The sequence below is a fragment of the Onychomys torridus genome, chromosome 13 (assembly GCF_903995425.1).
Source record: "Onychomys torridus chromosome 13, mOncTor1.1, whole genome shotgun sequence".
NCBI lineage: Eukaryota > Metazoa > Chordata > Mammalia > Rodentia > Cricetidae > Onychomys > Onychomys torridus.
In genome coordinates, this window is record NC_050455.1 from 21,825,426 (window position 1) to 21,841,028 (window position 15,603).

The window sequence follows — 15,603 nt, forward strand, 5'->3', positions numbered from 1 at the left end:
ACTTTTCCCGCTCGGAAAGTCCCGGCCGCAGCTGCTTTCCGATAGGGAGGGGAACATGTGCTAGGTGGCTAAGCAACCTGTGTCAGAGCATGTAGCATTTGGTTAGTAAAAGCACCTTCATTCAGAGTAATTGCTAAGGAAAAAATCTAGGAAGGAACAGCACCTAGCTGAGGAGGAATTACAACTGAATTTGCACAAGAAAGAAGCTTGGCACCTATCACCTGTCTGGCCCTGTAGGCAATCTCCTTGTGTCAGTGGGAAGTAACTGCCTTAACTCAGTAACTAACAAATGGCTAAAACATCATCCAGGAATGTGAGCAGTAAATCTCTTAAGTTAGGGTCTTGTGTAAATAAGCCGGGGTGAAGGTAAGGAGTTGAGGATTTAATTGTTAGTGGTTCTTTTCTCTATCTATGGGTGAGATGAGCTAATGTTTATTTCTCTGCATTTGTCCTTGAATAAAAAGGTATCTTTGCAGAAATACCTTTGTCTGGAGAATGGCTCTGGCCAGATTTATGTTAATGAAAAAATAAACACAGCTGGGGACAGTTATCTAATTACCCCAAATGTATAAGGAGAGTTGTGCCCAAGATTGCGATGCAATCATGAGATTACATGTACACACAACATGGAAATGCACAGTAAATGAGGAGAATCATAGCTCTCATTGCACAAGAAGTTTACAACAAGAGATAGCCAGTTCATTCAAAAGGCAGTAATTCCATAACGTCTTGCGTGATGGTTTCCTCTAACAGAACCCTTAGTTCTGATAGGTTGATCTTCTGAACTCTAGTTGTCACTGCTGTATACTCCCTGGACTTTTGCTACCAGCGGCTTCAATACATCTTTGAATGAATGCGAAAACCAGCCATCTTAGCACTTTAACATGACTGCCTCTCAGTAGCTAGAGTAGGGTGGCCTCTGTGAAAGGGCAGGAAGGGACTCATGTCTTAATGAGATGAGCGTGAGAAACTTGTAACATATTTGCTGTGTTGAAGTAACCCTCCCGTTAGGTTGTGTCTGACCACCCATCTGCAGTGCAGTGTCCCTGCTCACTGCCTGGCACACTTCCCTCCTTTCCTGCCGCCCAGCAGGACAGTCACTGGTATATGGAACCCGTGTTATCCCTGTCAAGCACCCTGCCACTGAGTCATCCCGCCAGCCCTGCACTATTTTCTTGATCATGCATGTAGCTTGATCAATTCCTTTGAATTACTGTGTAGGTCTTTCATACAATGTACCCCAATTTGATACATAACTAAATACTGCCTAGCAATAGAAAACCCTTTTTAATATTAATGTTGACTGATGTTTTGACTTACTAAGTTGTTTTTAATAAGGGTTTTGTTACTTGTTCAGTGACAGCTCTTGCCTAGCATGTATGAGAGAGACTCTGGGTTCATCTCCAGCACACACACACATAAGCAAACACATTTATTAGAGTATAATTTATGAGTGAGGGCTGGGGTTCAGGGGAGAGAGAGGAATGAAAGCCCCTAACACTATGGTGCTGTGTAGTTATAGTGGCAGAGGGCTTTGCATCCCCCGAGAGTCTGATGTGCTGCTGGCCCTCCAAGGAGCAGTTTCTGGAGCAGTACTGAGTGGTGTGTGATGGTGTGGTCTAAGTGGAGAGGTCTCTGAGGTCTCACACAGCTCCATACTTCCCCGGATATGACCATATCTAAAAATCTTTGTTGTTAGTATCCAGTTCAGTACTGAGTATTCATTTTTCTTTTCTTTTTAAAATTATTTTGTTTGTATGAGTGTTTGCCTGCTTGTATGTCTGTATACCACATGCATTCAGTGTCCTTGGAGACCAAAAGAGGGCATTGGATCCCCTGAGACTGAAATTAGTTGTTAGCTGCCATGTGGGTGCAAGGAATCAAATTGAGGTCCTTTGGAAGAGCAATTAGTGATCTTAACCATTGAGCCATCTCTCCAGCCACTATTTTGTTTTTAATTAAAATATAATTACATCATTCTTTCCCTCTTTAATTATTATTGTGGGGTGTGTGTGTAACTAAATACTTGCTTATCCTGTTTATTCCTTGTCTTCAGGACTCACCACTCGATACTGGATAATCAGTTAGGGACTTACCCCTGAGAAAGATTAATTCTCCCTCTCTTAGCAGTTCTTAGTTGCTGACAGTTCGTCATCTGAGGATCGAGCCCCGTGAGATCTCCCCTCTCTATGTTGTAATTTTTCAGGTCTTGTTTAAGTAGCCATGTTGGTAAGGTGTTGTGGGTACAGCTTCCCTGTCCCCTGTCATATCTAGGAGACACAGTCTCACAACAACTGTTCTGGTCCTCAGGTTCTTAGTCTTTCTACCTCCCCACCACTGTATTCCCTGAGCCTTAGGTGGAGGGTTGTGTTGTAAATGTATCAGGTAGGGCTTGGGACCCCACAGTTAGCTGTTCCTTGCATTTGACCAGTGCCTTTCTGTAATAGTGTCTGTCTGTCTGTCTACCTGCTTCACAAAGAAGCTCCTTTGATGAGGCGTGAAAGCTGCACTTATCTGGGTATAAGGGTAAGTATTTAGAATGCAGTTAGAAATTACACTGGTTTGGGGAAAGTGGCATCAGTAAGTTCTCTTGAGCTACATGGCTTTTCTAGCCTTGGTGGCTCTGATTTCCAGTACTAGGTGTGATTTCCTTCCTGTTTAGTGGGCCTTAAATCCAATTAGACAGCCAAGATAAAAGTATCACCTACTGTGTACCTTTAGGGATATTGTTGTTGTGGTTCATAGGCTTCCCACCTGGGCAGGACTATTGATTACTTACCTCCCTTTGCAGATGGTGCATCACCTTCTCTGGTACTGTGAAAGCTAGTCCTTAGGTGATGTACACATATATGTGTGTATGTATGTATACATGTATACTTATTATATGTGTATTATATGTGATTTGTTATAAATATAATTTACTGTTGCTTTTTTAAAACATCCTTAGTGTGACTTAGCCTTCTTCCCTCCCTTTCTTGTATTGTCCTGTAGTTGGAATTTCCTTTGGACCACCAACCAGCTCACAAATAAAGACATGGAGACGTATTATTAATTGTGAATTCTCGGCCTTAGCTTTGGCTTCTCCCACTATCTCTTATAACTTAATTTAATCTGTTTCTATTCATCTATGTTTTGCCTCAGGGCTTTTTACCTTTCTTTCATTCTGTATATCCTATTTTCCTGCTTCCTCTGCATCTGTCTGGCTGACCCCTGGCTCCTCGTGCCTAAATTCCTCTTCCTACTTACTCTCCCAGCCCAGAAGTCTCGCCTGTAACTCCTCCATCACTGCTGGCCATTCAGCTTTTTATTGAACCAATAAGGTGCCTTAGGCAGGCAAGGTAAAACAGCAACACATCTTTGCGTAATTAAGCAATTGCAACACATCTTTGCATAGTTAAACAAATATTCTACAACATTGTCCTTCTTCCCTCCTCTTCAGCTAGTACCTCCCTCCTATTTTTCCAATTTCCACATAGATACTATCACCCATGTCCTGCTATTTTCCTCTCTGTATTTCCTTCCTCTCCTCCTCTCCCCCATGGTTCCTTTTTACTTTCCTGCTTTCTGTGATTATTCCAGGTTATTTATTCACATCTGAAGATTTGAAACTATCACAAATGAGAGAGCACATGTACTATTTGTCTTTCTAGGTCTGGGTTACCCCATTCAATATGCTCTCTTCTCTCCATTTATCTTCCAAGTTCATGATTTCATTTTTCTTTATAGCTGAATAGTAGTATCCCATGTGTTCCACATTTCCATTATCTGATCACCAGTTGTAGAACATTTAGTTGTAGAACACATAGCTATTGTGAACAGAGCAGCAATGAGCATAACTGAGCAAATATCTGTGGAATGCGATGTCAAGTCTACCATATACCAAGCAGTGGTATAAGTGGGTCATGTGGTAGATTTATTTTTAGCTTTTTGAGAATTCTGCACACTCATTTCCCATAGTGGCTTTTGCAACCCTGCCAACAGTGAGTTAGGGTCCCCTTTTCCGTACACCCCTTCATCACTTGTTGTCATTTCTCCCCTTCCTTGTTCTTTGAGACAAAGTCTCTTTGTAGCCCCGCCTGCCTCTTCCTCCTGAATGCTGAAATTAAAGGTGTGTACCATCACACCAGGCACATCTGTTGTTTTCTTGATCCTAGACATTCTGACTGGGTTAAGATGAAATCTCAGAGTTGTTTTGATTTGCATTTCCCTAATTGCTAAAGATGATAAATAGTTCTTGCTATATTTCTAGCCATTTTTATTTTTCATTCCTTTTAAGAACTCTTTGTTTGCATCCATACCCATTATCTTTTTGGGGTTGTTTTTATACATTCTGACCACTAGATGAGTTTCACACAAGTGGCCAGCCCTGAATAGCTCGAGCTGTCTTTATTTATACTTCAAAACAAGCGTGTTTCTCCCACCTCCCAGCATTAACTTCCGGAAAAAACAAATGTGGTTTTTGTTGGTGTTTTGAGTCATGGTCTTACTATGTATCCTTATCTGGCCTGCAAAATGCTATGTAGGTTCCAGACTGGCCTTAACTTACAGAGATTTGCCTGCCCCTGCTTCTGCCTCTGTAGTCCTGAGATTAAAGATATGGCCCTAGGTATTAAATTTGATTAATAGTTGTACAGTAATTTTCCCTTCCCGTGCTGATTTCTTCTAAGACCACCACAGGGTGTCAGGTACTGGATAGTCTGGATCTTCTAACTTAATGGTGTTTGCACGGTACCTGAGCACTTGTCATAACTTCTGCTCTGTAAGGATTGACAGAACACCCAGCTGGAGTTTCCTATCCTTCTTCACGTTTTAATGGTATAATAGTCACTTGCCGTGGCTTTTAGCAGCCTCGGCATGAGTTTGTCTTTTCTTTTCCTAAGTCAGGGACTTTACCTTTCGGAGTAGAGGAGGAGCTTTATGGCATCTCTCTGGAATATTTAAGTTGTCAGCATCCCTCTGCTTGTGCTTTAAGGCCGTTAGGTAGTATCACTAAGTAAGTGTCACTTAGGTACAAGCACTGCAGAAGTGGACCAGTCGGTACAGTAATTAAGACAGTGGAATTTAAAAAAAAAAAATTCTTGTGGCATGTGTGTGTGTGTTTGTGTGCCTGTGTGAGTAGGCATACACATGCCTCAGTGTGCCTGTGAAGGGTGAAGCCAACTCTTGGATTGTTGCTCCCTTACTATCTTGTGGAGTCTGAGAATCAAACTCAGCTCACTAGGCCTTTGCAAACGCAAGCACCTCTGCTTGTGAGCCATTCAGACACTGGCACTGGAAATGTTTTTTCTAAGCTAGTTCTGCTAAATGAAAGAGCATCAAAGGTCCTTAATGGTGTGGGGTTTTGTTGTGCAAAATGATCCCTTATTCCTCATTCTTACTACACCTCAGGTTTGGTGTCCGATGTCTCCTGAGTTCTACCGGGAGTATGTGGCAATCAAAACAAAGAAACGAATCCTGCTGTACACCATGAATCCCAACAAATTCAGAGCCTGCCAGTTTCTGATCAAGTTCCACGAACGGAGGAATGACAAAATTATTGTCTTTGCTGACAACGTATTTGCCTTGAAGGAATATGCCATTCGGCTGAACAAGTAAGAGTTGAAATCCTCCTGCCATTGAGAGTGTGGGAGGTGCCTGTCTCTGTGAGCCCTCCAGAAGTCCCTGGGATCTAAAGGTCTCTGTTCTCTGCCCTTGTCCCAGTAACTGGCAAGACACAGAAGCATGTAGTCAGGTCAGAGCCTAGAAGTAGAAAAGAGGCATTTGGCCACCTGAACTGGACTCCAAAGGCCGGTGAGTCACGCTTCAGGCTAAGTGAGAACTGGGGTTGGTGTTGAGGCCAGATTGTGTGGTCCCGGGGCTAGGAGGGCAAGAGGTAGTGCCTAGTGTCCCGGGATGCTCCCATTCCTCATCACTGTGACCAGATGTCTGATAGGGTCAGCCCGAGGGAAATAGGCTCGTTTTGGCTCCTGTTTCAGGGCGGTAGGCTGCTGTGCTGGGTGAGCAGTTCTTGTATCTGCTTGCTACCCAGTTCCCTGGAAGGAGCCACTTTCAGCTTTTTTACTTTTTATCTGGTGTCTTTGTGACAGTTTTTGGTTTGTCATTGTAGAAATTGCCTTTAGCTTCCTACTGTGGGAGCTAGGGTTTAGCTTTCTGACATATGGCATTCTCTACTCCTCCCTCCTAACCTGATAGCAGTCTGAGCTGGGGGTACATTGTTCTGACCAGTCCAGCATTGTCCAGGCAGAGTTTTGTAGTATACTATGACTGCATTTTCTTTTATGAACGTTTTGTTTTTCTTGGAACTTTACTTGCCTCATTGCTTTGGTTTTCTACATTTTTTTTTTCCCCTGAGACAGGGTTTCTCTGTAGCTTTGGAGGCTGTCCTGGAACTTACTCTGTAGACCAGGCTGGCCTCGAACTCACAGAGATCTGCTTGCCTCTGCCTCCCGAGTGCTGGGATTAAAGGTGTGCGCCACCACCGCTCGGCAGCAGTTTTCTACATTTTAATTCTCCCCAAATTCCTTTTTAAGCATGAACTCCCTCTCAGTAGCACCTGGGACCTCTCAGTTGTCTTTTCTTTTCCTGTGGACTCCTACACATCATTCTCTTTTCTGCTCCAGCCTGTCTAGGACTAGAGCTGTCCCTGCTGCCACCACAGGGCTTTCTGTAGACACCATCTTGCATCGGAGCCTCCATTGCCCAGTCTCAAAGTGCTTTTGTTGGGGCACATGACCTGGCAGTTGGAAGGAGGGAAAGTTTGTTATCTTTGAACTCTCCATTTCCTCTGTCTTTCCTGTCTCCTTTGTGTCTTAGTTAGGGTTCTGTTGCTGTGAAGAGACACCATGACCATAGCAACTCTTATAAAGGAAAGCATTAATTGGGGCTGGCTTACAGTTCAGAGGTTCAGTCCATTATCATCATGGTGGGACATGGGATATGAAGGCAGACATGGTGGTGGAGAAGGAGCTGAGAGTCCTACAACCAGAAGACCGCAACAAGAAGCGGTCTGAGACACTTGGTGGTATCTTGAGCATGTATGAGACCTCAAAGCCCGCCTCCACAGAGACACACTTCCTCCAACAAGATCACACCTACCCCAACCAAGCCATACCTTCCAATAGTGCCATTCCCTTTGGGGGCCATTTTCTTCAAACCACCACACTCTGGAACCCGTCTTCACTCTCCAAGTCCCTTCTCTTACCACTCCCACGTCACTTCTTCTTCCCAACATGTTTTATTTTCTTGCTTTTGGAATAATACTATGGACTCTGGATCTTGCTTTATTCTTAGCTTGTGGTAGAAGCCCTGGTATGTGGCAGAGAATCTCCAAGTGTCTCCTTTTTCCCATCTTCATTGCAGTACCTTGCAGGACACTGTGATAGGCTGTGTGACAGTGGGAGTGGGCAGAGGGTCCATCATCTTTAGAGTTTGACAGACCAAATACACAGCTGTCTGACCTCAGGAAGGTGATTTGCCACTCTGAACCTCTTTTTCCTCTTGGTCACATTGACCTGTACCACTTATCGCAGAGGATGCTTCTGCCTGGTATCTCTTGTGTTTACCAAATGTGAGGTTCCCTTCATGGAGGATTAGTACCTTCTGTTCTACTTCCTCCTAATCCAAGGGCCTGCAACTGTATAAGTTGTTTTCCAGATGGATAGAGGCCTTTAAAAAAGAACCCCTAAAACCTGTTCTGATGAGTGTGGCTTCCCAACATTTTTCCTAGCATGGTATGCAGAAAATGATAGTGTTATGCAGGGTCCTAGATTCTCATAGTGCCAGGGACAGCAGCTCACATCTGGGCTGTCCAAAGACCACCTGTCTGAATGTGCAGCTGTCCCAGGCCCTGCCCAGCCCTCCACAATGAGAAATTTGATTGCAGGCACACTATGGGACAGATGACATTGGTAGTGCTACCTGGAACAGAAGAAGCAGTGGTGCTGTGGGCCCAGGCTTTGGACGGCTGCTGTTGGGCTCCTGATCTTCAGTTGCTGTGTGTAAATTAGGAACCTGCAGTCTGCCTTTTGCATTGTTTTAGTACCCAGTTCTGTGGTGTGTCCAGAGTACTTGGTGCCTGTCTAGTCATTACTGTCACTGAGAAGCCCCGAAACAGGCCACCAGGATTATCAGGAAGAACGCAGAGGACCGGCTCCCATCTGTGTGGGAAGTAGACAGCAGGGTTACCTTGCCCTCGGGTGGAAAACAAAGGAGATGTTCAACTAAGTGTTCAGGAGACCAGTAGAAGCCGCTTAGGCTGGTTCCTCTTTTCTGCTCACTTGAAGGAAGGGCGCCTGTGTTTGTCATCCTTGCCTACAGTCAGCCCGTGGTTAGGATGCGGCTCTGTTTTCCTGGTTGTTCCCCCACTGCCTTGTGAATCAAGGATTCTGCTTGCTGTGGACTCTGCCTAGAGCCACAGACACTGAAGCAGGGACAATCAAAGCTGAAAAACAGTAAGTGCCAGGACCCATGATGCTCACAAGTTATCTTGGTACCCAGAAAACAGGCAAGAGAATCATGAGTTTGAGGCCAGCCTTTAGTACCTATGAAGCCCTATCTTAAAACAAAACAAAACATAACCAGACCAACCAGAAAGAAAGAAAGAAGCAGGAGAAGGAATTGTGAAGAGTGGTGAGCCTGGGCCATACTGCAGGGGGGAGGTGGGGAGGTGGGGAGAGAGAAAGATCTGCAGCATTCGGTGTCACTGCTCTTGATGACATGGCAGGGCTTCCTCAGATGTGCTTCTTTAGCACCTGGACTTCGAGGGGGAAGGCCAGACCTCAGCAGCCCTAACAGGCAAGGAGTGGTGAAAACAGACACAGGTTTATTTAATCAATGTGCTTTGGCAAGAGAAATGGGAGGAAGGGTCCAGTGGCCCCGAGTCCATCAGCCTAAGAGTTTTATGCATTGAGACAAGGGCTAGGAGGTACACAGAATTACACAGTTCTGGCTAAGGTATGGCCCATCATCCTTGTGTCCGCTGGGGTCCTATAAGATGGTCTGATGAGCTGTTAATAGCTGTCACATCTGGCTCCTACAAGCTGACCAGCTCTTGGATCTATAGTATTGCCAGTGTAGACAATTCTCCTCACATGATGTGTGGAGGGGGGTTGCCTGTCCTCAAATCCAAGGTGACTGAGTACAGGACAGTGACACCTTGTAGTTCATCCTTTTTTGTTACTGTTTTTGTTCCTTTTGTTTTGAGGTTTTCTTCATTTATTGAAAATAATTTTCTCTTAGAATATATTTTTATTTCAGTTTCCCCTCCCTCTACTTCTCCCAGTCCCTCCCCACCTCCCTTCCTCTCCAGATGCACTCCCTTTCTGCCTCTCCTTAGAAAAGAACAGGCTTCTGAGAGAATAACCAAACAGGACAAAATTAAATATAGTAAGATAGACCAAAACCCATCACATCAGGCTGGACAAGTATGCCTTCATCTCTCACTAGGATGAGACAGGTCTGAGAGGCAGACATTCCTAAGCCACTGTCAGGTTGTCTTAGTTACTGCTCTATTGCTGTGAAAGATGCCATGACCAAGCCACTTCTAAACAGAGTGTTTAATTTGGACAATGATTCAGAGAGTTAGAGTTCATGATGGCGGAGCGGAAGGCATGGCAGCTGGAAGAGCTGAGAGTCCATCCAGTAGGAGGCAGCCAGAGCATTGGGAATGAATGACAGGGGTCTTTGGAAACCTCAAAGCCCATCCTAGTGACACACCTCCTGTGACAAGGACACACTTCCCAAACAGTTCCACCAACTGGGACCAAGTGTCCAAACATGTGCACCTGCGGGGCCATTCTCCTTCACACCACCACATATGTCTGTGCAGAGTCCAGCAGGAGTTTATCCCTAAGAAAAGGACACAGACACAAAATGCAGGCAAAGATGCTAAGCCTGCACCCTGCTTTAGTTACCTTGTGGGCCCAGGTGAGAAGTCAGTGCTTTGTAGCAAAAGTAGTTTCTAATCCCCATGTGTGATTCTGTGATTTTTCTAAAACGCCTTGCTCTTCTCTAGACCTTACATCTACGGGCCCACATCTCAGGGAGAAAGAATGCAGATCCTCCAGAACTTCAAGCACAACCCCAAAATCAACACCATCTTCATCTCCAAGGTATGTGGCATAGGCTGGCAGTGCAGTGCCTCCCTCTCATGGGGTCCTGGGAGGTGCACTGAGCTCCTGGACATGGTTCATATATGCTGAAGGCCTCCTGTGTATGCTTACTCTCCTGGCCAGGTAAGTTAGGAAGAGGCAGGTCTGGGTAGTGTGAGAAGTAACTTAGGGTTCTTGTGCCTTGCAGGTTATCTGTAAGGGCTTTTTGCTCCTCAGGTTTGTCCCACCTCTCCCTGGAAAGTAGAGATTTAAATTTTATTTCCTTTACAGAAGGCAGTAATGTGGGTTTTCTGCTCTGAAAAAAGTAGGTATTTGGATGAAGCTTCCTTTTTGGAGCTGGTGTTTGGGAAGCTTCTGTCCTGGTTCCTGATGTGCCTTGATGGTGGGTGGCCAGTGTCACAATGGACTTGGTAGGCCAAACTTAAGCACGGCATCACTGCATCACTGCTAACATATGACCCAGTGGGTGGGTTTTCTTTTGTTTTTTTCTGTTGGTTTATTTTATTCTGTTCTAGTTTGTTCTCCCTCCCTCCCTCCTTCCCTCCATCCCTTCCTTCCCTCCTTTCTTTCTTTCTTTTTGTTTTTTTCGAGATAGGGTTTCTCTGGTTGTCTTGGAATTCACTCTGTAGACTAGGCTGTCCTCGAACTCAGGAGGATCTGCTTGCCTTTGCCTCCCAACTACTGGGATTAAAGATATGTCCCACCACCGCCCAGCTTTATTTTTATTTGTTTATTTATATGTTTATTTATTGATTTAATTTGTTTTTTGAGACAGGGTTTCTCTTTGTAGCCCTGGCTGTCCAGGACTCACTCTGTAGACCACATTGGCCTTGAACTCAGAGATCTGCCTGCCTCTGGAGTGATGGGATTAAAGAAGTATACCACCACTGCCTGACCCAGTGGTTTAAAACACTCATGATCCCTTTACCCAAGAAATTTTTATGTGTGTGAAAGGTCTGGGGCTTGGGGTTCAGCAGGGCGCTGAAGTGGATGTTCTTTTGGGTTAGAAGTTTGTTAGGAGAGTTCCCTCCCTAGGTAGACAGCAGCAGCATGGCAGGAGCTCTGAGAAGAATGGAAGCCCACAAGGCAAAGTGGGAGTCCTGGAAGAAGGTTTCCAGCACAAGCCTACAGCCGAGCTGTCCCTGATTCCGGGGAGCTGTGGGTGGGTGCAGTTGCTAGGGCTAGGGAGCTGGATCCATTGTGTCAGTTAACTGGCTCATGGTTCAGAGTCTGACAATGTGAGCTCTGGGAACTGGCACCTGTCACTCTTCTGTCACTGGGTTCCTGGTGAGTCTCTTTACAAACTCACAGCACATAAGGGTCTGTCTCTGTAGCAGCAAGGATCAACTGTGGAGGTGGAGACATTTGTTAAAGATGAAAGCAAATTCTCCCATCAGTGTGATGATGGACTTGTTTGCTGCTTTTACTAAAGAATTAAATCTCAGCTGATACCACAGGCTGAAGAGGATCCTACTATATGTAGAGCTTTGTCATCATTGGTGGATTTTTTTTTATATAATGGTCAACGCTGAGAATGCAGTTTTGCATAAATACATAGTTCAAAATAACAGTTGTATGCTTGGGACCATTCCAGAAATTGTTGAAAATTCTGTCCTAAGCTCAAAACCAAATTTATTGAATGATTTTTAAAAAATGAAACTCGAGAGTTAACTGTTGAAGCATCAGTTTTAAAATTAAACATTCTAACATAATATAATGCAAAGATATACTAATTCAATACTCACATGCTTAGCAATGATTTTAGGAAAATATTAAAAGTATTTGTTTTCCATAATCAGACCATTATATAAGAGCTGAAAAGTTTGTCTGTGGAATTGAGATATTTTAAGCAGCGTTTGTATTGCGAGGGTGAAGTGTATGTGTTGTGCATTGGAACCAAGGCTGTAGTGAGATTATGTATTTGATTAAACATTCAGAAACCCTTAAAATTGTTTAGTTACATTATTTGTTTGTTTGTTTGTTTGGGAGAGGGCTGACAAGTGTACCATGTTGTATGTGGAGGTCAGAGGACAACTTGAGGAAATTGCTTCTTTCCTTTTACTTCATGGGTCCCAGGGCTTGAGATTAGGTCTTTGGGCCTGGAGGCGAGCACTGTCACCTGCAGAGTCACCTTAGACACCATAGCCCTAAGAAGTTGGCATTTAGAGTGAGGTGAAACTGGAGCTCAAGTCTTAAGACTTGAGTATTTACAGCCTGGTGGTCTCGACTGGGAAGTTGTTGATGTCTGTGGCTGAGACCCCTCCCCCAGCTGAGGAGCTGGCTCTAGTGAGGGTCTGTGGGTAGTGCCCTTCTCTGTGTGCACTGTCCACCCTGTGCTGCTGCAGGTGTCCTGGTCATCAAGTAAGATGGGTTTGTACAGACCCATTTCTGCAGCGAGAAGAAATGAGTTGTGGCTAGGTTCTGGGGCTCATTCTGAGATCCTGCAGTGGCAGGACCTTGACAAGAAGAAGAGGGGTATTTCCCTCTATTATCTCCACCTAGGGATGAATAGGGAGGTAGCTTAGTTGGAGAGCACATACTTAGCATGCCTGAAGCCCTGATTCCATCCTGAGAACCACAGAAATTTCAAAATTTAGATTCTGGACTAGTTCATAGTTTGGTTGTTGTTCTTACTGTTCCCTACATAAAAACTCCCAAACTCCTAGCTGCTTTGTTTCTGTAGGTCGGTGATACATCCTTCGATCTGCCAGAAGCAAATGTCCTCATTCAGATCTCCTCCCATGGTGGCTCCAGACGGCAGGAAGCCCAGAGACTGGGGCGGGTACTCCGCGCGAAAAAAGGTAAGGCCACCTTTCCTCTGCTCCCACAGGCTGGCAGATGGCCCTTACCACATAGGTTAGGAAGAGTGGGGGTGGGCTGCTGGTGTGTCTAACCACAGTGTGCTTTGCTTCAGAGCTGGGGAGCCATTGAGGGCAAGGGCCCAAAGCAGAGCTTAGAGCCTACAGTCTTCATTACTTCTCATGCCACAGGGATCCATGTTCTCCATGGTCTTTGAATGGTGTGTGGGTGTGTGTGTGTGTGTGTGTGTTTGTCTGTGTGTGTGTGCCTGTGATTTTTTTTAAGACAGAGTTTCTCTGTGTAGCCCTAGCAGCCCTGGTATTCATTTTGGAGACCAGACTGGCCTCAAACTCAGAGATCTGCCTGCCTCTGCTGGGATTAAGGTGTGCCCAGCTTGAATGGCAGTTTTTACCAGTAACTTCAAATTCACTGGATCTTAACACCCTCTTCTGGTCTCTTTAGGTGCGCACACATGGCATATACTCACAGAGACGCACAAACGTGCACACTGAATCAGAAATAAAATCTGGAGGTGAACCATGCTCTCTGAAGAGGCCCCTGTGGCCTCCACACTGCTGTCCCTCCATGACAGCTGTCCATCTCTGACTCCCACTCTCACTGAAGCTCTTCTCCAGGCGGTCAGGGGGCCCCTCCTTCCCTCGAAGGCCTCCTGTTTATATCTCTGTATATTGTGCGTTTCTGTCTGAGTGCTTTCCTCCGCCTGTGTAAGTGCCCGTGCTTACTTACCACTCCAAGGTCACCTGCCACGGCCCTGAGGAGTGAAATCAGGCCAGGTTGGAGAGGTCACAGCACCAGTAAAGCTGGGACATTTTTATTGAGAGCGGTCAGACTGTTTATACCTTTATCAGAAACAGAATACAGCACCGATTGGCCAGGATCAATACAGTTGTGGTTGCCAGGATACAGTGACGTTTGTGAGCCGTATAGGGTACACATGATTAGTGTCTAAGACCTGTCCTGTCAAATTTCCATGCTCCCTTAACTAATAAGGGGACATACAGAGAAACACAAGGTGGATGGAGTGCTTCACTGCCTGAGGGACTGTGTGGTCTCTCGGGAACTGGAAGGCACACTGTGTCCCAGGAGCCACGACTCTAACCTGAAAAGGCTAGGGTACATGCCTCTTGAGGCTCTCATTATACCAAACCTTATTCCTTTTCCTTTTTCTTTTTTTTTTTTGATTGATTGTTATTTCGAGACCAGGTTTCTCTGTGTAGCTTTGGAGCCTGTCCTGGATCTCACTCTGTAGACCAGGTTGGCCTCGAACTCACAGAGATCTGCCTGGCTCTACCTCCTCGGTGCTGGGAATAAAAGTGTATGCCACCACTGCCCAGCTCCAAACCTTATTCCTAAGAGGAACTTACCTGTTTGCTTTCCTTTGCAGACCACCACTGCAGCCTTTTCATGGTGTCTTAACAGATTCCCAGGATCAAACCCAGATCACCAGGCTTGGCAGCACGTGCCCTTATCTACTTAACCATCTCGCTCATCCTCTTTGTTTCTTTTTAAGTTTGTTCTGTTTATGTTTGTGATGCTGGGGACCAAACTCAAGCCCTCTTTGACAAGCTAGGACAAGTTCCCTGCTGCTGAGCTCACTTGATCGTGCTCTTCAGAGCAGACGGAGTGTTAATGTTGATGCAGTCCCATGCAATGGTGTGTGTGTGTGTGTGTGTGTGTGTGTGTGTGTGTGTTACACCCAGGATGAGGAGCTTGCTCACTGCAGTGCTTGATTCTGGTTGGGACCCTGGTGTTTGGGTGGCTAGTGTGGGTTTTCCTTGTCTTTTCTCACCTGTTCCTGTAGGGATGGTCGCAGAGGAGTACAATGCCTTTTTCTACTCTCTGGTGTCCCAGGACACACAGGAAATGGCTTATTCTACCAAGCGACAGAGATTTTTAGTGGATCAAGGTTACAGCTTTAAGGTATGTATTTGTTTACCTTTGCTTAGGCTCTGACAAAGGTTGGGGCAGCAGCCTAGGACAGCACTCAGGCAGGCTGCATGCTCTTTTGTCTCTGTAAATTGCTGGGGTAACACTGCTAGCCTGGCAGTTCTGAGGTGCCAAAGCCCTGTAGTCACTGAGAGTCTGAACCCCGAGGTTCTTTTTGGGTGTGGCCCTCCAGGTGGCTTGGAAATGTCTTCCTTAGCTGGAGAGACCTAATCCGAGGTTCTGTTCTGAGGGAGGAATGGAATAGTTTTAGAAGCAGAGAAGAAAACTCCTACTGTGGCCTACCAATAGTATGTCATCAGGATGCCAAGTTCGAGGTTTTTAATTTGTAAAAGACCTATACATGGGTCCCTGTGTTAGAGTTCTGTAAATGAATGGAGCTGATGTAATAAATGTGTTTACCAGAAGGACATTCATTAGATCAGTTTGCTCGGTGTGGTCTTGGTAGTCCAATCATGACGGCCTACACTGGAGACAAGGCTGGGTGTCCCAGCAGTCTCCATCTGGCTTGCATGGCCTGCAGGCTTCCTGGAGAGCTGCTGGTTTGCAGTCTGTGCCGGAGTCCTGCATAGGTTATTTAATGCTGACTGCAGAAACAGGGTAGATGAACTTGCCAGTGAGAGCGAGGGCAAGCAGGCAAAAAGCAGTTTCCCTTTGCATGACCTCCACCAGAAGGTGCGGGGTTGTCTGGGTTTAGTGTAGGTCTTCCAGCTTCACATAATCTTAGGTC

At 45.5% G+C, this 15,603-nt stretch overlaps 1 protein-coding gene across 1 annotated transcript in view; it reads left to right on the plus strand.

Annotated features, from left to right (window-relative positions):
* Ercc3 (ERCC excision repair 3, TFIIH core complex helicase subunit) overlaps positions 1-15,603 on the plus strand; it is a 35,323-nt gene that overhangs the window by 15,523 nt on the left and 4,197 nt on the right. Inside the window, exons 10-13 of the mRNA XM_036205153.1 lie at positions 5,389-5,591; positions 10,013-10,109; positions 12,793-12,910; positions 14,731-14,849. Coding sequence (XP_036061046.1) covers positions 5,389-5,591; positions 10,013-10,109; positions 12,793-12,910; positions 14,731-14,849 — 537 coding nt within the window. The remainder of the gene's footprint in view (positions 1-5,388; positions 5,592-10,012; positions 10,110-12,792; positions 12,911-14,730; positions 14,850-15,603) is intronic.